General features: G+C 40.9%; 1 protein-coding gene across 4 annotated transcripts in view; it reads left to right on the top strand.

Annotated features, from left to right (window-relative positions):
- Positions 1-69: 69 nt before the first annotated feature.
- The window catches only part of msi (musashi), a 138,051-nt gene continuing 113,317 nt past the window's right edge, over positions 70-24,803 (top strand). For 3 of the 4 annotated variants that reach the window (XR_010823865.1, XR_010823866.1, XM_066739762.1), the window contains exons 1-2: positions 70-218; positions 827-956. Coding sequence is in view for 1 of the 4 variants with exons in the window: in XM_066739762.1 (XP_066595859.1) it covers positions 895-956 (62 nt within the window). In the remaining 3 variants the exon portion in view is untranslated. Of the gene's footprint in view, positions 219-826; positions 957-24,803 lie in introns of those variants that run through there. The other variant, XM_066739764.1, reaches the window with a different exon arrangement.

The raw sequence follows: 24,803 nt of genomic DNA, 5'->3' as shown, positions 1-24,803 counted from the left end.
GCAGCACCATGAACTTTTTTTTGGGCGGGATTGTCGGTCGGCAGACAGTCATGCGCGAAATGGCGCGAATGTAAGCGTGCTTAGCAGTGGATACACAGCCGGCTGGCCGGTTTCCCTTACTTTTTTCTTTAGTGCATAAGTGGTTAAAGTGATAAATTTTACTACTCAATACTCAAAGACAATCATCTCTTCATTTACATTGCTGTCATTCTGCAAAGGTAAGCGAATCCGATCAATAATAGTCAATAACTTCTCGCACATTCTTGCAAGTTTTAACCGGCATGCCGTTGACCGATTCTGTTATATCTTCAATCTACGTTATTTTTTTGTAATTCTGTATGATTCTATTATCCAGTCACTTTGAAACAATATTTTATAACTCTTAATGTCGAATCTCATAATTTCAGTGGACTTTGCCATTTTTTAGTCCGCCATTAATGCGTTTGTTCGGATTAGAACTGATTTGTTTACCTGAGGCCGGCATACACGGAACGTGGTAACGCTTTTCCTGGAATTATTGGACAAGTGAAACATAATATTCGTCTGTTATTATAATTCACTCTACACTACATGCGTATACCAAACTTCAAAGGAAGGCTAAGTCGTATTATGCATACCAGACCTTCAATATAACTGATGTGATGTATGACCTGTTGTTTATATGGATAAGTTGATCTTAAATCATCGATCCAAGCATGAGATTTTTCATGTCAAAGTTACTCTGCTAATACGGCACTATTTAGCATCGTATAGAAAGTGCAGAAAATACAGATAAGAACAGCTAACCTTAAGAATTACTCAAGGGATTCGTTCTGATTCTTTTTAGGTTGTGGTGGACATCGTGTTGCAACAAATTGACAAAATCTGATCATTTTTATTGATTGCTTGGCTTTTATGACCACGAGACGCTCTTGTTTACGTGACTCGCACAGCTGTTGTCAAAAGTCCATGTGGATGTAAGTAGAATTTTTTTTCTAGGTACGATCTATTGCGACAATATTGTAATAATTGTTATTGGAGAGGAAAACAAAGATGGGGAGAGTATAATACGGAAGTTTCCGTAGCAACAGCCGGGTGGTATTAAGCGAGCAACTGCGGGTAAACAATGATATAGCATGGAATAATGTGCATCGGCAGGCACTTGGAAAGTGGTGCAGAGTTGTTTTCATTTAACGGCGTTTGAATTGCGTGGAAACGCCAGACGAAGTCCTTTTGCTCTATGACAATCGCTGAAGAAGATCCATGCTCCCCTCTGCATATTTTGCAATTTTAAAGTAGTTACAAGAGGCCCAAATTGGTGCGAGATTCGTTGAATTTACATTTTGCCATTTGATACAATACCACAGACGCACAGCCGATGTCGTTTATTAAAAATTCAGTTCTCAAACATCATATCTAGGGATAGATGGTATTTTAACTTTCGTTTTCCCAACTTTGTTCCTTCTCGTGTCTGGTTAGGGGTGCCAGGAGTCAAACATCTCTTACAAATGTTTTGTTTTTTTTTTCTCATTGGCATTTATATTATTCTGTTTTACTACGAAGAATTTCCTTATATTGATTTCTGAAAAAGATTGTGTTTTTAGTTTTCGTTACTACAAATATTATTATAAAATAATGGCGTCGATGGAAATAGCAATTAATATTCCAAAAATTATGAGAAATTAAACGAAGCAATAATTCTAACGAATATCCGAAAATATCAGTAGATAGATGACTGGAATATGCATATTTCTTATAATCTTTTAATTTTATCATTGTTCTAGACGACAAATAATAACATTATTAATTTTAATACGATCTATAATTTTATCCAAAATAAAATTAACCCTGTACATTTAAAATCCTGGTCTTTATTTTACGTAAATAAATTTATTGGAACTATTCAACACGACAATGCTCGTGTTTTGCTTTTGTTTTTTTTCGCTGCAATCAAGTGCGATTATTTACGTACTTTTTGCGCGACGTTTTTTAACATTTGATTTTCTCAAATCTGTGTTTACAGTCAATACTGCATTCTGTCATTTTGTACGACTATTGCAAAATTTCTAGAAATAACAAATAAATCAACTTTTTAAATATTGAATGTTACATTGATATAATTATAAGAAATGTGCATTAAAGTTTATAAAAAGTGTCTTTTCAAACAGACTAATTTCACATTTTAAACAAATTAATTTTTATTAACACTATTAAACTATAATCAATCGTCTTCAATAATTTTTTATTACATTTTAGTTAAAAAAAAACTTATGAGAAATGAAAAACTAAAATGTCTTTCCGATAGAATCTGATTATATCCTAGCAAATCCACGTCGCCCCACACAACTATTAAAAACTTTCATTCAAAGGAGCTTATTCTAATATACGATGACACGAGCTTTAAAATTTAAGATAGAAAGGTACTTTAAAAATGTTTCACATTCATATATCTTCGTTTGTAATGTTCTCAGTACACTTAAAAAAAATATAGTTAAGATAAGTCCGATTGAAAAGACACTTTTCGTTTGAAGAAACATCGATATATTGTCACGTGACCTGAAAGCTCCACGTACCCATAAAGGATTAGAATACAATAGACAGGATATTTTAATATAAAAAAATCCCAGTAGTATGGCATTAAGTGCATAGTAAAAATGAGCTGTGCAAAAGTAGTAATTTAATCGTTGCTTTATGTGTTGTTATTATTATTAAAAATAATATTTTGGTAATCGGTTATGTCCCATTGCACTGAAATTCTGATGGCAGCGTAAGGTTTGCAAGCATTATCACGTTACAAGTGAGCTTTTTTGGAAATAGAAGGGGGAGTATTGTGCAGTTTATTCCTTGACGAGAATCACGGAACAACCGCCGTTTCGCGCGCTGCTACAGCCTTAAAAGTGATTTTAAATGCCGCCGCAGAAATTCTAGACGCAATATGGAATGCATAACACTGAAAGGACGCATCTGTGTCGCAACCTGACGCAAGCCAACTCTAATTACAGCCTTTTCTTTCTGACGACTTCCCACTCTTTTCGGCCCCCCCCCCCTCTCCCCACCCTCACTCTCTCTCTCTCTCTCTCTCTCTCTCTCTATCCTCATTTCCTTTTTTTATCATTATACCAAGCACTGTGTGGTCTCTTTATGCAGAACATGATACGCAAGTGAAATTACACGCGAGCTAATTGCACGTTAGGTATGCGTAGCGTGATTCTCGCAAATGCCAACTCCCAATTGTTAAAATAAGAATATTTTGATCGCGTTGTAGCACGGAAACACTCTATCTCTTTTCTAAGAGTGTCGTTTGATTTAGTTGTTATATATATGTATCTGTTAGAAAATGTAAAAAATGTTGTGGGCGATTATAAAGCTTGACTCAAAATCCAGCTGAAAATGTCTGGATGATCGGTTCATGAGGCTGGATAATGAATCTCCCCACCTTCCTAATTCTCTAAACGTTAGACCCAAACGGGCTGATATAGACTGCTGAAACAGGTATTGGGTATTCTAACCGCAGAGCCAACTATGCCGATGTTCGGGTATAACATTAAACGCAGTTGTGGCTAGTTCGATAATAATTATTACAAGCTTCGTTATAATGGCTATATACAGTATGTCTCGCTTGATTTACCTCGAAAAGGGTACGTAAAAATTCATTCGCCTTCGTAGTTTTAAAAAATAACCAATTCTTTCGTAGAACATTTTAGAAATTAATTTCTATCTAGATTCTAAAAGGATTTATGCCAAATAGCGATATTTTTCACTTGCGAATATTAATTAATTTGTACGACAACGTTTTGATGCGAATTAAGCGAAACACCCGGTTGATGAGTGTCTCTCGATAATACCACTGGAGATTTATGCAAATTGCATCTAATTATCGATAGGCAACTCTGAAGGAGAATCCGAAATTTTGTTGTAATTCCTGAAGATAGGTGTGGAAACGATGAAGATAAATGAGGAGAAGCAGAGGAGGAACCATTGAGCTTCTTCGTGGCAAGCTTAACGACACTTTTTCCGACGAAAATTCAATCGAAAGACTAGTGCGGGAAAATTGTCTCGGTAAATTAAAGCAGTGTGGATAAAATTAGCTGTTCCAATCTCGGGTACGTCCCATTTCTGGTCTTTAATCGAGGGATACCGGCAAAAAAGGCGCCAAGTCATGGGAATTCATCCGTCTCGCGACTTTTTGCTTTCGAGGAAGTTGAGGGAAAAAGATTCTAGGAGGAGGGGGGGGGGGGGCAATTTAGAGCAACATCCATGCTGACGTATCGTTTACCAAAACTGACGGTGGCTTTTTGCCGATCACCAAGGAGAAATAGATCCTAGAAAAGCGGAAGTTGAATGGGCCAGAAGTAGCGACGTGTAATGTTCTAACGCTATTTCCGGAAAAGGTTAAATACGTGCACGTATATATGTATATAAAAACTGTTGGAGTATCTTAATGAAGTTCTAAGATTTGGTCCAGCAAAGGTATTTTTTCAAATGCGTCATTTTCATAATTATAATTTATTTTGACTTGCAAAACTTGTGTCAAACAAAAGCTGTTTATAAGATGGTGACATTGAATTGACCTTGAAGATTGTTTTACCATTACACGATAGTGACCTTGTATTTGTAAATGAAACACCCTATATATCATTACATATTTTTTTACCAGACTCCAGAGCTTCCCAAAACATTGTTGTCATTTTTAATTCATTTCGTTCAGTACTTTACGACACATTTCAATTTGAAATTCCACATAGTTGTGAGTTTGGTTGAAGCAGTGTGCGTGACTGTGCTGCCTGCATACTCGCATAGTCGCTCACCGACGTAAACTTTCGAATTGAAATATCTCGTGAACGACTGGATGGGAAGGAAAAACGAGAAGAGAATTTTGGAAAGTTCCCGAGGTCAGAAAAAATGCAATAAGAGGTAGACAGTACCATCTAAAAAGCTCAGGATTACCTGCGTGTGACCTTTAAATGACCTTTCAAGGTCAAACCAATAAAATCTCGTCCTTCGCAATCAACTTTCATCCAAAGTATTTTGGTCCCAAGTACATTTAAACACATTTTGCGACGTTGCAAGTTAAGAAGCTCCCCTTATATAGGTCAAAGTGTATATATACAATAACATTTCCAATGATGTATAAGAAATTTGTGACGTAAGAGAATAAACCCTTGCATCGCTAGGTGTTTTTTGATCGACACCAAGCTCGAGTAAAAAAAATAGAGAAACAGAGATGAAAATCCCCTCTCATCTCTATACATATATGACAGGCCTGACGAGTATCGAAGTGTACGTTTGCTACCTTGGGCTTTGTTTTGTTTATCTCGTTCCCCGGGCGGCAAAGAATCGGCGCTCGAACGATCAAAGGTTCGATCGACGAAGCAAGCCTGGATGAGCACCTTTTTCCGTAATGCCTCGCGCGTTTGTGTACAAGTTTGTCTCCCTTTTGACGTGCGCTATGCCAACCCCGTTCATTCGACCCAGCTCCTCCGTGACACGGATAAAATTAGATCGTCCCATCGGTCGCTCGATCACTTTTCTATCTGACGTTTACACCTTTCCTCCACCCCCCCCCCCCTTCTTCCATTTCACACATCTCTCTCTCTTGCACCTTGCACGGTGAAAGCCTTTCTCCGTACAGCTGACTGATTTCTCAGCGCTCGCTCAAAACACTCTTAGCAAGCCCTGCAGTGATCCATCCGCGAATACATCGTGGCCCTTTGCAAAATTTTCCCAACCTGCGTCATCGATTAATAAGAATTTTCTGTGTCGAATGCTGTCCGAAGTTTGCTATTCTCTCTTTCTCTTTCTGATTGACGCGTCTCTATTGCTTCTTGCGCGATGAGTTCTTCGTTGGTTCTTCGTGTACCACAATGATTTCTCAACACTCGCTGAAAATACTTTCAGCAATTACTGCAATCGTACATTTGTGAGTGCATTGTGTCTATTCGCAATATTCGTTATCGATTAATAATTTTCTGTGTCGAATTCTGTCTGAAGTTTGCTATCCCCCCCCCCCCCCCCTCCTCCCTTCTCTTTTCGCTCTAGACATCTCAATCGCACCTTGCACGGTGAAAGCTTTTCTCCACACACACACACCTGACTGATTTCTCAGCGCTCGCTCTAAACACTTTTAGCAACCTCCGCAAAGATCCATTCGCGAGTACACGATGGTCTTTTGCAAATTTTCGCAATCCGCTTTATCGATAAATAACTGGTTTTCATGAGGAAAGATATAGTAAGTTGTACGGCGAATACAATAAGCGATGAGGATCGTGGAATGTAATTAAGCCAGTCCAGACGGAAGACGACTGCCTCGTGTCAAATTACAGAACGTCCCTAAGCCGAAACTCTCACTCTCCTCGTTCATCATACTGATGTATTTCCTACGCGAGCTTTACTGCCAAATTATTTGCTCTCCCTCTGGTAACTGGTAGCTCGAGCTGATCCTCCTCCTCGTGCTAGAATGAAGAATCGTATGGTGAAGATTATCGAAGATGACTCTTAATCAGTTTAACGAACATCATTTTCAATCGGCCTGAATATGGCATCTCGAGTGTTTTAAAAATCTTCCGAACGAGTTTCGAGCGAGTTTTATGCGGTGTAGGAGAAAATCGTTGCACGATAAACAATTGAAACTTGGAATGATAAAAGTAATCCATGAAATCTCTCTAAATACTTGCTGAAAATCATCTTGGAAATCAAGGTGAATATATAGGATCTCGAAAACTATAGAAATTTTCCAACGATTTTCAAGCGAGTTGTGGAACATGCGCAAAACGTTCCAAGGTTGTCCAGCAAAACCTCGAATGATAAATGATATAATTGACAGCTCTTAATCTATATGCTGAAAATCACCGGTGAAATCATCCTGGCGCGAATACACCGGTCGGAAGGTTGGTGGAATTTTCCGAAGGATTTTCAAACGGGTTAGACGGAAGAGGGGCAAATCGTTCCATGGTTCGCAACTGTAACGCTCCGGGTACCGCGTGTAATCAATACTATCGTGGCGGCTGAAGCATTACTTGGAGCCACGCGTCAGTTTATTCTCGGCGAAGCAACGCTCTTGCGTTTTCCTTCCGTTATTCCGCATCACCGGAAAACATTTTTCACACTCGCTCTTCACCCTTGGCGCGATATCGCGCCAGATTTTCCCCTCGAAAGGCGATTTTCCCGCTGGAAATGACTGTCCAATTAAAAGAATTACGCGGAAATGGCCGGAAGCATCAAGTTATTCGTCTTCGATAATACAAGGATTCTCTTTTAAAGGCGCGGCTCGCCTAATGGACGGCACATTGTCTGCGGGATGACGACGATTGAAATTGCACGGTACCGGAGGAGCAATACCCATGTACTCGAAATTGGATTATTAATTGTCTCGCGAGTCTGCACGATAAATGTACGTATTTTTAATGGATTCGGAACAAAAAGCGGGCTTGAATTACGGCAGTTTTATGCGAGAACGGGAAACAACAGGGACATATTCCGGAACGCAGCGTACAGAGGCCGCAGGCGGATTTTGCCGTTAGTCCGGAGAGAGGAGGACTATTGCTAAAGTTTTCAGATATAGGAACATACTTGTGTTGTTTTTGCAACAGGCTACCACTGCGGCTACAGCGATAAAACTCATCCCTGCGGAATCCCATGAAAATGTCCCTCATGGAACACGACCCATTGAATTCCTCCCGCGCGTGTATATACGCATCTGCTAACTCTACCGTTTCTTACGTTTACGGACAAAATGCTTCGTGCACTGATTTTTCTTTAAGAGCGTCGAGACTTTCGAGGGTTGGAGTGGTAGGTTTTTGCTCGTGGTAATTTTCTTAAGGTTTTGAGATTTAGGTTTTTGCAGCAAGTATCGCACTCTTAGGGAGACCTTGTACCTTGGACAATTTTCTGGAAATTTCTCTTTGGTTTAATCGAGTGGCTGGCGAAGATGAAAAATTTGTTTGATCGCAAGACTTTGATTTGACAAAGGTTGAAAAGCGTTCCAGAGTTTCTTGGTCCTCCTCGAAGGGACAAAACTCTGGGGAATCCCATGATGTGTCGCCGAAGGAGCATTGACCTATCGAAGGACCCTATACGTACGCATTTAGCAAGTAGAATTTATCCCTCGTGCGAACAAAATACTCGAGTATTTTCCCGAGGAGTATTAAAATTTAAGCAATGGAGTGATCTCGGTTGCGGTAGGTTTCGGCTTGCGGTAAATGCTGGGCCATTTAGATAAAGCTTTCCAGCCGGGATGGCCATTAGGGCGATTTACGCGAGAAACGTTGAAAAAGGATCCGCAGATCGGCGTAGGACGCTAGGAAACGCGTGGCTGCTCGATCCTGTGGGCAACCGGTGGTTTTAACGACAGCTCTTTAGTTAGCCTCGTCTATGCGACCTTTCTTCTTGCAACGGCGACGAAAAGTCGTCGGGAAAGCCTGCCTCGCTCGACTAATCGCTCCTACGCGACGAACGTAAACTCTCATCGCTGTCCATGATAATAAACCGATCTTCGAGCCAACGATACTGTTATAGTAAAAGAGGATATCTCAAAAATCCTGCCGAAGCTGAGAATTTTAGATAAAGGGACCAATTCTTGGACGAAAGTTTTTCTACACTTTTTGAATATTATTAATATTTATCGAATTATATTTATAATTCTATATGTGGGCCAAGAGTCTGCTTTATTTAATTTTATACTACTGGTTAAATATGAATAATGTTAAAAGTAGTGTAGAGTGTGTATTATTTTATGGATAAGGTAATAGTTAATAAAGGACTAATGCATTTTTTATCACCTATTAATTATGCATTGAAAATTATTCTGCACTATTTTTAATATTGCTAATTTTTAACGTTACGTAATAATATTTGCTAACTATCGACTTAACCAATTTACACGTAAAAGGATTTTTATGTAACTTGAGGAATATTGACGGTGAGAAAAAAAGGTATTACAGATTTTTATCTTTATTATAACTTTCACAAAAAAATTATATAAATCTTGTTAACACATAGACTACCACGCGTGTTTATTACGAAATTTACGTCAAGCCATGCACACACACACACACACGCTGTTCTATCAAGCGTACTATGCTTCGCATATCCCTACTGATATTTTTGTAATGCTAATCGTTGGTGGTCGCAAAATTAATCTTCCGCTTCATTTGTTTTTATGGTTTTATGTCTGTTTATTTGCTCCTATCGTTGCATTTTTGAGGTCCTCATTTGTCATCTCGCCATTGTACACAAACAGTTTGAATCATTGTCGAGTAGCGAATGGTATTTGCATGGGATGCTTTAAAGCTTTTCCTCCTAAAAATAATTTTTTTAAAAACCCATTTCTTCAATTTTTTTTCTCCACAGAATAAATAATTTTACAACAACCTGTGAGATATTTTCTGTTATTTCTACGAATATCCTCCGTAAGTAGTAAAATAAGCGTCACCCAAATACGAGTGACGTGGGTTGCTGAAAATTTTTGCTGTCACTCGAAAGTGGTTGACGCGTTAATATTATCAAAGTTCACCAAATTTTGCAACAATCTATGCAATCTTCACCTAAATATTACTACTTAACTCTGTAAATAATAAAAATATCCACGAACCAGACTCCCCATCCCAGAATCATCCCATTTACCGAAAATGTCCACTTTCCCCACAATTTTTAAAACACTCTGTACATACGAATCCAGTTTTCACGAGTCTTCTGCTGAATCTCCAAAAACTATAAAAATTCTAACAGTTTCTGCTAAAAAAAAAAACTCATCAACTTTCAGTTTCCACGGAAAATATCCCATCGAGAGAAGTTTCGGGGTATAACAAGGCAAATCAATTAGAAAACGTCTGATCATGATACGGCGAACGACCGGAGAATAGTTACGGTTCGGTTGTAAGGCGAGGAACGGAGGGAGCAGGATATAATACGTATTTGGCGAGTTTCGGGCTTTTACAGGAGCAGTATAGCAACGGATATCTGAATTGAAGTTAGTGTCACGAGAGGAGGGCCAGTCGAGGCTTCGTGCTACCACAAAACAATGGATATTCGAGCCGCCGCAGACAATGAAGCTACAGTTCCGTGCAGCAGTTTGCCACAAGAAGTACTGTCTGGACTAACTACCCTTCTTCCCTTCCATCTCTTTCAGCGAGCGAACATTAACCTAGTCAGACCGGCTCCTCGTAAGAAGCTTTTCGAGCTCTAAATGCGTTCTGCTAAAAGCGTTTTTAAGGCCACACCCATCGACGTTTCAACCCAGATCACGTGAAAACGCCAACCTATACGATTATATCCCGATATTTTCCTCGTTGGAACATATTGAAACTATGCGATATGGAATGTAATACAGTGTGTTTGGCTTAATTTATATCGAAACATGGACACGACAATTTCTTAATCCTCGTGAATAAAGATGTACATTTTTTTATAATAGATTTTTCAGAAAATTCTTTCAGTTCAGATCTCGCATTATTCGACGCGTTAAAGATTGGTACTTTCGTTATTGGCAAAGGTCAATGACCTCTCGCGTTTCTTCGAGGGTCGAATCGAGCGACCCACCCTGTATATACCGAACAGTGTGTGGCAAGAGTAGGTACATTAGGCAAGGTTCTCGTCTGTGTGTGCGGACGGAAATCTCGATGGGCGAGAGAAAAAAGAAGGAGATCCAATCCGGTGGAAACAATTTGCAGGTGGCTTCACTCGTGACAAGCAGCGTTCGATCAGGTTCCCTCGTAATTGAGCCGAGGCGACGTTACCGTCTCCCCTCCGAACGAGATTAATTTTCTTCTACGACTCTTTCGCCATAGCCTGCACCATCATCAACACCACCACCACCACCACCACATATCACGCAGGCATTCTTAATCATGGGATCAGTTTCATTCTACAACCTTTATCCCTCCCCCCTCCCCTCGTCCACAGGAAGCTAAATCCACCATCCTTCTTCCATAACTTATATAATTCAAAGAAAATAAAACTATATATATAGCTACGAAATTCAATTAATTCCGGCTTATAATTGGATTTTGCAAAAGAAAACTTTTCTCTCGATATTAAAGTCGAGGCCGGACGCAGAGCGAGAGAGTGTGGGTCGAATGAATCCTTCGGAGCAACAGTGTCTCGCTTTCTTTGCAATTTTCATTTTCTTCGCCGAGCGATGATTATTGTGAAAAGCGAACCAGCGTTGTATATATTTTTCGGCTGGATTTTCCTCGTATTTCGGATGACGTGTGTGTGTGTGTGTGTGTGTGCGCGCGCGCGCGCGCTCGAAAGAGACTATATATAGGAGCAGCATATAGGAAGTAGGAAATGGCTGGGTGGTAATCGCGAGGTGGGGGTGAAAAGGATCTACGAGGTTCGATCCGGATCCAAGGATCGCAGGGAAAGCATGAGTTACGAGGTCTGCGCGTGAAAACTCAATGCCTCTCAGGCGTTATCTCACTTTTCCTTAGCGTATCTTACTGAATTCCAGCGGCAGACAGACAGACAGCCTTTCCGCGCCAAGAGATATTTATCTTTACTCGGCGTCGCGCGCTGAATCATAATCGCTCGGCCTCTCAGCCTTATCAACAATGAATGATCCAGATGAAAATTTAGTCGACGAGACGCTCCCCCTCCAATGACTTTTTCTTATTCATTTGCCACTTGGAGAACTGCCGGAACCTAACGTATCGTCCGATGTCTACGTGGCCTGGGAATAAACTTGTTCGTCTTGATTTACTCGAATGTACAGGGTGTCCTATTTGACTCCAGTTGGAACTTATCATCGGAGACGAGATCGTTCATCTTTGGGAATAAACTTGTTCGTTTTGATTTAATCGTGTATACAGGGTGTCCCGTTTAGCTCGACTTAGGATCAATTCATTTCTGAAAGAAGCTTCTGTATTTGAATTCTAAAATATTTCATTGCTAAAAGTTATATTTTTTTCAGTTACAATCACGAGTGATTTTTCAGGTTCACGCCTTATCAGTAAAAATGACCGAAACACCCTGTACATAGACATTCGTCTTGGTTTCCCCGTGAATTTTCAAGAATTCTCTCAAATCAGATTCCTATCGCTTGCTTATTTCCCAGAATGACACGCGTGACAAGGCGAAATACAATTCTCTTATATCCCAACTGGTTTATTTAGCAGACATCTTAGGTCGAACCGGAAATTATACTCGACTTATCTATAAAATCCTACATTTCTATTATTATCTCTCCGTTTGACTTTCCGCCTCTCGCGAAAATTAAGAAATTTTTATACGGATAGTTGGAAACAAAGTTGCACGTGACCGTAAAGTGGGTCGAGTACTCGAAGACTGCGTCGGATCTGCTCCGAACGACGGATCCTTCGACAAGGACATACTTTCCTAATTACCTAATAACGAAACGCAATAACCTACGGCAAGATGAACGCTATACACGAGAAAAAATTGCTGATTTCTATGAAATAAGAGCGAACCATAGTTTTTCCTGCTTGGAAAATTATTCATAACGATTGCTCCCAATGCAACAGAGTGGAAGCAACGGGCTTCCAGGCGAGACCCAGGTGTCCGACTGGTGCGATGGTTTCGCGAAGCTGCTTAAGCTGGGTTAATTGAAAATTGCTAGCTCCCCCCCCCTCCCCCTCCTCGCCCTTTCGTCATCCCTAGCAAAAAACCCACGATACAGAGCAAAAAAAAAAAGGAAACAAAACTGCAACTCGAATTCGTGCAAAAGTCTATCGTCTCTCCTCAGCGATCATTGGAACAACGTCGCGTGGAAAATTGCGAATTATTTATCGAACGACTAAAGCCACGTAGCCGCAAACTTGGAAAATTTACAACGCAAGGCCTAGTGTAATCGACGCAAGGCGCAGGCTTTTAGCGAAGGAACCCTAAACTTCTCCCATATCGCAATGAATTAATGATTGCTGTAAAGGTTGCTAGAATTACGTTCAGTGGCTCGTGAGAAGAAATTACTCGTAAAGTCGTCAGGGCTTAGTTCGCTGGATGTATATACTATAACCTGCATTGTATATTGAGTGGAGGGTGGTGGGAGGGGGGGGGGGGGCGTGTGGTAAATTGCCATTCGCTGGCAGCACGATTGTCGGCCTCGTCACATTTGTCGAAGCTCGCTTTAGACTACGAAATATTTTATACGCTCTAGCTGATTCCTATCTTGAGAACGCGCGGGCAAATGCCAATAGATCGTCCAATCAGAGATCGTCTTACGAGCATCTGTCTTTGTTTCTCCTCGAGAATCCCTCTAAATCTGAAATATCGTTTTTTTTTCTTTTTGATTCGTCGAAGGACGCGAGAACAATTCCTCGCCACGAAAAGAGGCTACCTACTTTGAGAATTGCAAGTATCGACGGGTGTTTATCGTGGTTTCTAATGCGATGCACCGGGAACAAAAAATTGTTTAGAATAGTGTCAATGAAACTATTGCTCGATATTAAACTCCAATGAAATTTATGAAATTTCGTTCGATTCAACTTCTTTTTTCATTCTATCGATATATTTATCGATATCAAGCATGTATCCGTGTTTGGTAATTACGTAAATAAACATTGATTCCAACCAAATGTTTTTTTTTTTTTTTTTTTTTTTAAGAGCGAAGAGGAAACTGGTATTCTATATATATAGTACATATATAAAGAAAGCAAACGCGCGAAGCGCCTATTTTGAGAGTACTCGCTAGTTAGCAAAGTTGCAAACTATATAGAAATCCTATCGAGAAAGCTGTCACAAGTGTCAAAGTGGCGAAATGGGAATATCGTACGCCGCGAGGAGGCGTATGTAACACGCGATTGTATCTGTGATCCCATGCAAATCAGTCGGCGCGAGTGTTCGCTCGCCACGATTCGCTTATTAGCAACTCTACCATCTCAGCGATATAGTTACGACCACGCGCGAGTATCTTTACAAGCTGACAGCCTCGGGTTCTCCTCTAAATATCGAACACGATTGATCGAGTGGTGCGATATACAGGGTGTACCATTTAACTAAAAGTGAATGGCACAAGAGCTTGTGCACAGGATCGTTTATGCTCGTAACGATAAAACACGAATTTTCTTCGGATGACCTTTTCGACATCCGCTCGCCATGATTCGATTATTAACAAATCTATATGCACCATCTCAGCGATATAGTTACAGTCATGCACGCTCGAGTATCTTTACAAGCTGACAGTCTCGAGTTCTCCTCTAAATATCGAACAAGTTTGATCGGGTGGTCCGATATACAGGGTGTACCATTTAACCTAAAGTGCACAAAAGCATTTTTCTTATACAGTTTCAAGAAGAAAAGAAAATTTAATATCCATCCTCTGATAGATTTTCTTTGGTACACCCTGTATACACCGCAACTTTAAAATCGCTAAACCGAAGATTGTTGGAATACATCGAGAGCGAAGAAAGCGAAATTAATTGGCGATAAACGTCGCTCGTTTATTGACGGATTACACAAAGGTAGGTCCATGAGTTTTTCACGTACGATAAATAGAAGAGAAAGGAGCGGGGGGGGGGGGGGGTATTAGAGCGATAGGGGTAAAACCAGCCGCAGGTTAAAGAACACATAATACTTACGCGCAGTATGGCTGAGCTGGGATATTTTATAATTAACGCAATAATTTATCGAGCTCCTGGCTTTCGCGAGGCCTCGCAGTGACTTTCATAAAAATTCCGCTGCCGATGGAAAATTAAATAAAAAAGCTCCGTGGAAGAGAAACAGCGAGAGGAGGGTTGGAATGGTGGTGGGGAAAAATGGTGTTATTAAAAGTACGAGGTTCGCCCACGCGTTGGTGCTGCTACTGCTAGTCCTTCATAAATCGAGTGAGAGAACTGGTGAATCCTCGAGAGAGAGAGAGAGAGAGAGAGAGAGAGAGAGAGAGAGAGAGAGAGAGAGAGAGAGAGAGAGAGAGAGAGAGAGAGAGAGAGAGGCTGAGGGATTTCAAGTATGCGCTCGCCTCTTTCTATTCCAACCGTGAATGGTGCAGGATGATCCACCGCGAAAAATTCTCCTCGAAGCTTACAACGCGGTTTCACCCGTTGAATATTTTTCTTGCGCGAAACGCAAGTTTTTATTTTTTATAAAGGAACACGCGTGAACTCGCTCGCCGGTCTCGAGTAAAATATCATCCAGAGTCAAGTGTGCGTTTCGCGCCCGCGGTTTTATTCCATCTCCCACGGCCACTATTTCCCGACATTTCGAATAACTGTCAGAGACACTTAAACAACTCGAATTCGCTCGATTTTTCTTATCGAACGACGTTTATCGCACGCCGGCCGTTTAATGGAAGGGACCATGAGACTCCGATGCGGACGTTCTTTCTTTGTTTTCGATATTTCAAGCGTGTCGTACTTTGTTTATGTCGCAGTTGCTTCCTTTACGATCCCCGCGAATGACAAGGAGAATACTCGAAGAGCAGCCTTCGGGGAGGGATCCTGCAGGTGAACTTTACGACCTGCTACCACGGACAATCCTCCACCGTCTTCCATGAAAAAGCTTTTCTTATCTATATATATATATATATATGTTGAAATAATATTTGCGCGCCGGCAATTCGATACCGAAACCAAATATCCAAGTGAAATTTTTCATGCACCGTTGAAATGTTCTTTCGAACGTTTTTTCCAGATTCTACGAACATTGTGCTGTCTATTGGAAGAAAGCAAATGATTTTCTATTTTCAGGTTTTTATTTTACACCCGAAGAGAGTGGTTAGAGTCAATAATTAACAGAGTTGTTTAACGCGAGAGGAGAATCGATCGAATCGTCGCGCGCGGCTGTTTATGCGTTTGCCAAGTTTATCGCCGCCCATTTCGCGTTCGACGTCGTTAAATGACAGAAAAAGGAAGGCCGAAAGGGATTTATATGGTGAAATTTCGCATTGAAAGGTCCTACTGCTTTTGTCATCGGTCCGCAGCTGTGATTTATCTCGTCAGGTTTGCCAAGCAATTTCTGCTCCAAGGTCGAATCCGAAAGTCGTCTTATTAATGATCACACTTTTAGGAGAGCCTCCGGAACGTTTAAGGGCTTCTAAAAGCTCTCTACCGTACTCGTGGTCCCTGCTCTGCCAGAGACTGTCACGTTCAGACCTTTCTTACCGTTATTACTCTTATTATTAACCGCTTTGAATCGATGACGAAGAAAAACTTTTTAGTAATTAGCATCGATTAATAAGATAAACTTAGCTTGCCAGAACTGTAACACAGTATATTAATATATTAAATAATAAAGTCTTTTTAAGAATAGAGTCAGGTTGGTTAACCTTGAATGTCACTGGCGAACGCCAGTAGATTAACAAAATATACTTTTAATCCGCAAAGATCGTACAATGTTTTCGTATATATTTATAAGAACAAGTAATTTTCTCGTTTTTCCTTTTACCACATTCACAGCAACGATAGGATCTTTCCCTGAAAATTTGATCCGTCTCAGGGATTGAGGAGTTTTCCTTTGGATGGCTGAAGAATAGTCAGGTTGGTTAGGCTTGAATGACACTGGCGAACGCTAGTATGGAATAGGCCGCCTGTTAGCGTGTCTCGCTTCTCCATCCTGAGTTTAGTAAATCCACGATACAATAGGCTCGGAGCTTAATCCGGCTCGTGACTAATCCAGCTGAGAAACTTGGCTCGCTCGGTGTATAAAGTTCGTCTTCCTCATTCAAGAAGATGGATAGACCACTACCGCCACAGCCAGTAGGAAATGCATAAGAACCGAGCGTTCACCAAACTTTTTCCGCCAAGATTCTCATGCAAATCTCACCACCCTCCCATATAACCCTATTTAATTGCCCGGCTTCTTTATTTTATTGGAAAACTTTTCCATGCACCTTTATTCATATTACCGAATCAAAGAAGCGAGATTCCCCGTGGAATTTAACGTGAAAAACGCCCTGGAACGAAATCTTTCCGCCTCTTTATTGCCAATTAGTTAATTACTAAAATACTCTCGCTAATTGGGTTATATAGAGGAATATCGATTATTTGATTCGTTTAATCACCGGAATTTACAGAAATCTACCAATATGAGGAGACGAAGAATTATTCCATGTGGTTAGGATGAAAGATCAGAAATACACAAAATGCAGATACAGATCCTCGAAAGAAGATGGGGCAGCTTCGTATGTATACATGTGTGCGTGCAAAGTGGCTGACTTGGATATTGGTAAGACTCAACAGTCTTTTTGCGGCCTTGGCGTGGTTCGAAGGATACTCGAGATTTCCGCAGGGAATAACGCGATGGGTCCGAGAAGCGCTGAGCTTTGCTTTTCTTTCGAGTGTCTCGCACGTATTTAGGGCTCTGAGAGTGTTTGACCGAGCTGGGGGAAGGGTGCTTGGTTTTCAATTCCCCCCTGCGCATCTTATCGCCTCCTGGTGCAGAGCCCGATGAAAAGATGCGTAATGGAATCATCCGATGGAACGGTCACGTTCCAGCTAAAAATCTACCCCTTCTCGAGGCTGAAAAATCAATGTCCCATAGTCTCTACCGTGCCGTTCCTCCTCCTCCTTCCTCTCATCCTCCTCTTCATCCTCCTAGGCAGATATTGGGAAAATACATTTAGCTCGCTATGGAATAATGACATCCTCTGCCAAGTCCCGTGCAATCAGGAGACACTTCGTTAGGCCTATCAAAAGTAACATCAGCTTTGATATTCTGCCAAGAAGGAAAAGGCCGAAGCTTCATGGTTAATCGTGAAAACCCAATTACAGCCTGATGGCTTCTTCCTTCTCCACCAGGGATTCTCTAATCATCCAATCCTGAATTCTTCGTCTCAACGTGTATCAAAGCGTTTCTCCTATAAATCTCGGAATTCTCATAAATTGGCAGAAAATTTTGTGCTTCGAAGAAAACTCGTATGACCCAACCTTGCGATGTATACCCTCGGAAAGAAAGAGCCTCCCGTTGCGAAGCTGAGGATATACGAGTAGTGGTATTGATACACTGATTTCTAAGGAATTCCATCCTAACGTATATTTATTGCTAAAAATAAAAGTTTTTTTTTTATACATGGATTATTACATAAAAAAATGCTTAAAACTCTAATTTTATAGTTTGCTCGTCTTTGTCGTCGAGTTTAATCTCGCTCGAACAATTCCGATCCTTCCCGAAGCTCCTCGATCTTAAAAACTCTTTCTACTTGTAAGTACACGAGTCTATTCTTCGTGCAAAATCTTCGCATTTCGTACAAATCAAACGATTGTAAATTTATACCTTTATATCACGATATGTCAAAGGTCATTATACGATATATATAACATAAATATGCCACAACAAGCAAGAAAGAGACACAATTGTACAGACTGTTCACACGATATTTGTATCAAAAAATTGCTCAGCGAGATAAACAAACAACCCTATTGTTTACACGTGCAAGATGACCCCTGTTGGACGCAAACGAAGCAACATTCGAACGTGTCGGAGCTTCCTCCCGTTTTTACTCGTGCATCGGGGATCAACTCCTGGAATAAGTGCGACAAATTTGCAGAGTCGAAGCGACCAACGTGCCGCGGAATATTATATCGGCATTTTCCCGCGTTAAATTATCGCGTATCTGCCAGATATTTGAACGAGTCGTGTGCGGAGGTAGGTTTTTCGAATAGGGGAGGGGGGAGGGTGGAGGGGGTTGCACGCGAAGCGGAAGCTGTAACAACGGAGAGAAACATTTCTCTTAATTAATTCGCTGGCGTATATCCGAAATGCTACGGGCTCTGTGCAGGGTGGATGAGCCTCGAGTAGAAAAGGTAGAGCCTGTATAAGCGTGGGTGGGAGGGGGTGGCCCGTATGACGTATACAAGTACGGCAGGATTCTACTAGCATCCAGTTTCACGCGACTATATACTACATATATATATATATATATATATATATACAAGGTACCATCACGAGTTGCTTGACGAGGAGATAATAAAATCTCTTGGAAGTTAACGACCTTTACCCCAACGGGTTCGCTTAATTTTTTAAAAGCTTATATTCGCGCGATAAGCACCATCCTCCTTGTTTCCCAGAATCATCTTGCGGAAACCCGTTTTCTCTCCTCCCTGAAGAAAAAAGGGAATCGAGGGAGTGAAATTGCGTTAGATCGGAGTGACGGGGGAATAATGGAGGATATCAAATGGCGGTTCTGATGCTGTTGCTGCAAATTTCTTGGCAAGGACATAACAGAATCCTCCCGTAGCTAATGAGTGCAAGTTGACGCGGTTCCCGAGGGTTGGATGATCCTGGCGCTATGCACAGTCTCGGGATATGCGGAAAAAGGCCCGAAGGATTATTCGGCCCCCGAGAGATAGGGGACCGAGTTTTATCTCCTCGCGTGATTAAGTCCGTTGGCGGTAAATCATCGATTATATTCTCGTTAGGTTGGAGACGCTTTTTCAGGGACCTCCAACTTGGCGATTCCCCTTCGTCCAAACTCGACCAACCAGAAAGATACGACGAGATCGCTTTCTGTCCGCGTTAAACTTTACGCTATTCTCCATACCACCTCTTCATCATCTTCTTCTTCTTCTTCTTAATATCAATTTAGACGGTTGCTCTGGAATGGTTTACTCGATATATACCGCAGTACTCGTTACTTAGAGTCATCCGAATTATGGATGAAAGTTTTTTTATCTTTCTAACTATATATATATATATATATATGTGTGGTAGAGATGTGGATTTTTCCTGTACCACCTGTTTCCACAGTTTTTTTGGTATGAATTTTGCTAAAGTTTTGTATGAGAAATTGATACATCTTGCAGAGAGATAATTATGAAACGATGATAGGATTTTATTCTTGTGATTCGATTCGTTTTAACTGGTACACTGTGTATATTCCAGAACCGTAGATTCGGTGGTAGAAATTTGTTGGAGGGAGGATGAGAGAGAAGCGAGAATTTTTTGTTTCGAAGAGTCCAATATTCTCTCATCCGTTTGCGTTTTCCATCAGGTTTTACCTGTATAGGCTTATCAGGAAATATATACGGAGTTAGGTATAGGTGGTCCCGCAACTCTTGATAGGTTTACCCACTCTATATTGCATGCGGATCATCATTTGCAAATATTCGTATAAGGAAAATAAAAATATTTTGTTTACAAAGAGATCAATGTTTCCTCGTACATTGCAATTTTCGCAAGGTTTCATTTATATATACAAAGGTATGAAGAACAAGGTGATATTGACATAGTCCTGTAATTCTGGATCACTGTATAGATCCACCATAATTCGATCGAGTAATCAGACAGAGTAAAGAAACAGAAAAAAAGTGTTTCCTCGAAATAGACCAATATTCCCTCATCCATTTGCATTTTCCACGAGATTTTACGAATACAGACTCGGTAGGAAAGACGCAGATTTAGGTAGGCGGTGCGCGCGAGATAGTTTGATCGTAAAAAAAGCTTAGCGTGGCTAGGTAAATCCGTAGGAGGCGCAGGATGCGGCGAGTCTGACGAATTTTACGGTTGATTTTACGGAAGGCTTCGATATCCCGGCTGCAGCTCTCGGTAGCCATCTTTGCTGCATCCCCGTGTGTCTGTGTGTGTGCAGGAGCAACCCCGAGCCCGTTTGTTTGCACACTCCGAATCTCTCCCATAATGCTCCTTCCGGAAACATCTCCGGATACCTCAGGCTGGCTGTGGAGCACCCTGCAAGATTAGACACGAACTTGGCATTTTTCTCCAATGAGTTTCTTTCGCGCAAATTAAACGACCTTTTTCTTGCGGAACTCCTGGAGGAAAACAGAATTCCAGCCGTACGGGAGATAACCATTGTCGTCGGCATCACTCGGCCAGAACTCATCCTTATAATTCCCGACTCTAACGGATTCCTACGAAAGTTAAATGGCCCGGCCCAATGAATATGCAAAATACTTGAGAAAAATCTTGCAGGAATTTTTATCCTTCCCGAATGTTTTCCTTGCCAACCGTTTTTTCCAGCTTCAACGACCAACGAACTCTCCACTCGACCATCCCGCCCTCCCATCGGTCCCGCGATAAAAGGAAAGACTCTTCTGGTACACTCGGAGAAATATGACGCGAGAGAGTGTTTCCGCTGACTTTTCAATCAAGTTTATACATTTTTCCCTTATACGATCGCAATTATTTCTTTTTCTTCCTCGAGTTTAGTCGCTGGAAAGTTTATCGAAGCAGGATTTTCTTCTTTCCCGTTTTTGTCGCTCGAAGGACGTAATAATTTTGCAAGATGGAGCAGAGTGGTAAAAGGTTTTTAAGCGTGCGTTTGGAGGGATGGTGGCACGTGGGGAGGGTCAGAGGAGTGGAAGGGTGGGGGGGGGGGGGGAGACGTGTAATCCGGTTTAGCCAGTGGCCACGACTGGTCAGTTTTAGATAGAGACGAATTGGTTGTTGGGTGCATTCCGCTCATCCATCATGGCTCGGTTTGACGCTGAAGCACCGAGATTAATTAATTTCATTTTCTAACGAATCTGCCGCGAGTAATTACTGTCGCTAGTCGGACAACTGCTGGCATCTATAGACGCCGAAACCAAAACACAGGGGCCTCTGCTTCGCGCTTAAATTCTACTACCAACCATATATCCCTATGAAATTAATATTATTTATACCCCGAAGTTTCCCCCGCTGATAAATACAGATGGAAACAAATTTTACAACGGTGTTTAGCAAAATGTAATTGCAATTATAATTACCTACCATTTTTACTTAATTATACGCTTAAACCACACACACATATATATATATATATATATATCGCATCATAATTTCGTGTTTACAATTTCAAATTTAACGCTGCGTATACCTGAAGAGTTTTGATAATTGTAATTACATCCGAGGGAGGCCAACGCCGTTTGAAAGGAATTGATTAACGTAGCTGCGCGGGCCCTGAACCGTAACGATTCGCAGCAGCTACGGGATGACGAAGGCGATGGATATTGGACACGTTATTACCGGATGTCCCGGACAAGGTTATAGAGCTCTGAGAGCAACGGACAAATGACGTTTAACTGGCGAAAGTCGGAGAGCGCCTCTGGAACTCAGCCAGGAACAAATAACCTGCGCCAGTTTGTCACGATATCCACGGGAAACGAGGTATATCGCTTCTTCCGGTCCGACCTGCGGTCCAGATTTTTTTCACACCCGAAATTCCATCATCGTGCGCGTCGAGTATCTCACCCCCCACGAACGCGTGGTCCGAGAGAAAATGTGGGAATCCAACGTTTGGTCTGCAGGATCGATCATGGTCCTTACGTCATTCGCACCGAGTACGCGTTTAATATCCGAGTCGAAGGGCTGCGAATTTACTTGCCACTTGGTTGCATTCCAGACCTTCTGCGTCCTCCCATAATGGAGGAGTCTCTTGATGGCATTGCCAAAATTTAGCAGAATTTCGCAAGCTTCCATGCTTCTCGCTCTAAAACTCTTATTCAATTATTTTTATCGTTTCCTAAAATCTTTTATTTAACGCCGTATTCGTTAGTTTTCAATTTTCTTTGTGTGTGTGTGTGTGTGTGTGTGTTCTGGTGACTCGATCTCAGTTTGGCACTGGCTCTTTGTCAACGTAAACATTTATCAGCAGACATTCATTGGAATTTACTAACGAGCCTAACCGAATCAACAAATAGCTCGAATTTATTCTTCTCCAGCCGAATAATTGGGGCATTTCTCTTCTAATTCTATTATACATCCACCGCACGCAGTAATGAGCCGTATTAAAAAGTGCTTGAATTATTCAGCACTGGAAGCTTTTCATTTCTCCCGCTACTCCCCCTCCCCGCTGCTCTCGCTACGTCATTTTTACTCATAAAAATATCTTAACTTGGAATATCGCCAAGATTTCCTAAGAATTTTCTCATTCTTGGGAATTACGCGGATTTTGATTCGAATAATGTTTTTAGTGCGTCCGGATATCTGGTGCTTCAAATCTAAAAGTTGTATTTCGACAAAAATATTTCCAACTGCTTTGTGCAGATTATATGAAATTTGCTGTTTTTTCGGCATATTTCTTTATAATTATAATTCACTGCAAGGTGTTTTCTGCAAAAAGAATAAAACTCTGGAATAATAACGACTTGTTACAATTGCAGAATTTATTTATGGGAAACGACACACATCGTTATGTACACAAAGTGGCTACGAGTATTTCTATTGAAATAAAACGTTTGGACTTGCAATGTAGTTCTCATTTGGAATCGTTGCTGATGAAGATTCTTAGAACATAGTTCTGTTAGAGAAGATAATTGGTAGAATTTCTTCTTATAAAAAAAATCTTTTCAACGACCGTCAATGTGTAAAGAGTCATATCGGATAACATAAAATCTAGAGAATCAAGACACGCTGTAGTGTCTCGAACGAGAAACACATTAAAAAAGTGCAATTTTCCAACGTGGAGGCATTATCTCTCATAAAGCAAGTTTGTAAGCCATTAAAAATAATAGAGGATTTTTTATTTATTTTTTTTTGAGAAATATTGAATTGTTTTAACAATTCTCGTCGTCACGGGGATATGAATAATTCAACAACAAACAAAGCAGGTCGCGATGAAACAATGGCGGACGCTAATTGAATTTCTGCATTCGAGAATTATCAAGTGAGTATAACGTTCCTGATACGCGTCGCTAATTAGTTGACGAAACATTGTTGCCCCCTCCCCCTTCTCTCTCTAAAACTCCTCTGTTTTTCAGTTAATCTTGCGCCCAGAGAGACACACACAGACTTTTCTCTCCCCGTCTCTTGAATATTCCATTTCTCCCGGATTCTTCAGCATCTCGAAAACTCGAGCTCGCAGAGACGCGGCTTTTAATTTTATTTTGCAAAACGACTCATGAATCATTCACGATTTAATATTAATATTGGACGTTTCGCGAACCATTTAATATTCAATATATCTCAGCTGAAATACTATGAGCGGGCGAACGCTGCGCTCTCCAGCCAGCAGCTATGAATGTTCTAATCGCGGTTGGTGCGGCTGGCTTTGCAGTCGAGTGGCCAAACAATGCGTTACAAACACGACTTCTCTGTTGTCCAAGTAACAAAGTCCTCTGGCAGCTCGAAATTACGTTTCCAATGTGCCAACTTGGCCCGTTTAATCCCCCCGGCCAAACGAGACTCCGTGAAACTTTGTTGAAAAAATTTTTTAATCGCTTCTCCACTAATGCAACGATACGGAACATCGTTAGAAAAGTATACCTGCACATGCTCTAATTAACTCACCACTTTTTTTGTCCAACGAAACTCTTTACCAAAGCGCTGATCCAGTGATTAATAACAGTGTCAATTGTAGATTCTGGATATGTTTATGCAAAATAAAAATATTTTTAACGAAGTTGTGCTTTAATTGGTAAATATTTGATAAAGATTTTAAGGGACGACATAATTTTACGAAACGTTTGAAAAGTTTGATATTTTTATAAAGATCCCGAATTTTGCAATAAATCTTCTTCGTCCGAGTTTTCTTATTCTTGATTCAATATGTTATTTAGACTTTCACCCTTCGTAACATGAGTTTTCCTCTAATTTGTATATTCTGTAAATGAATTTTTAATCGTACCATCAAAAATCTAGCAAGTTTTCGTAAGCGCGTAGTGGCAAGTCAGGCCACTAAGCGAGAAGTATTGTTTTCTTTGAAAGGAACGCTAAGTTATTGGCGCAGCGGGCAAGAGAGCGGCATCTTCAAGAAAAAGGGCTCTCGCGCATAATGCATTCTTTAAGAGTGTTAGAAAACTCTGTGGAATTATGTAGAAAGTTGGAAATTTATGCTCCGATGGCAGGCGTAGGCCTGTTCCAGCTGATTCCAAGTTCTCGTAAAGGGACCATATACGGGCTCTATCTCATTTCATTTACGTCCATCTCTATCTTACATTTTACATTCGCAACCGAGCAAACCCTTGCAAATCTTTTCTGCACTTTTTTCCATTTCGCAC

This window comes from Prorops nasuta, unplaced genomic scaffold (genome assembly GCF_024137725.1).
Source record: "Prorops nasuta isolate Cenicafe-Biocafe unplaced genomic scaffold, Cenicafe_Pnas_1.2 PNAS00021, whole genome shotgun sequence".
Taxonomy (NCBI): domain Eukaryota; kingdom Metazoa; phylum Arthropoda; class Insecta; order Hymenoptera; family Bethylidae; genus Prorops; species Prorops nasuta.
This window is presented reverse-complemented; position numbering and strand designations above follow the sequence as displayed.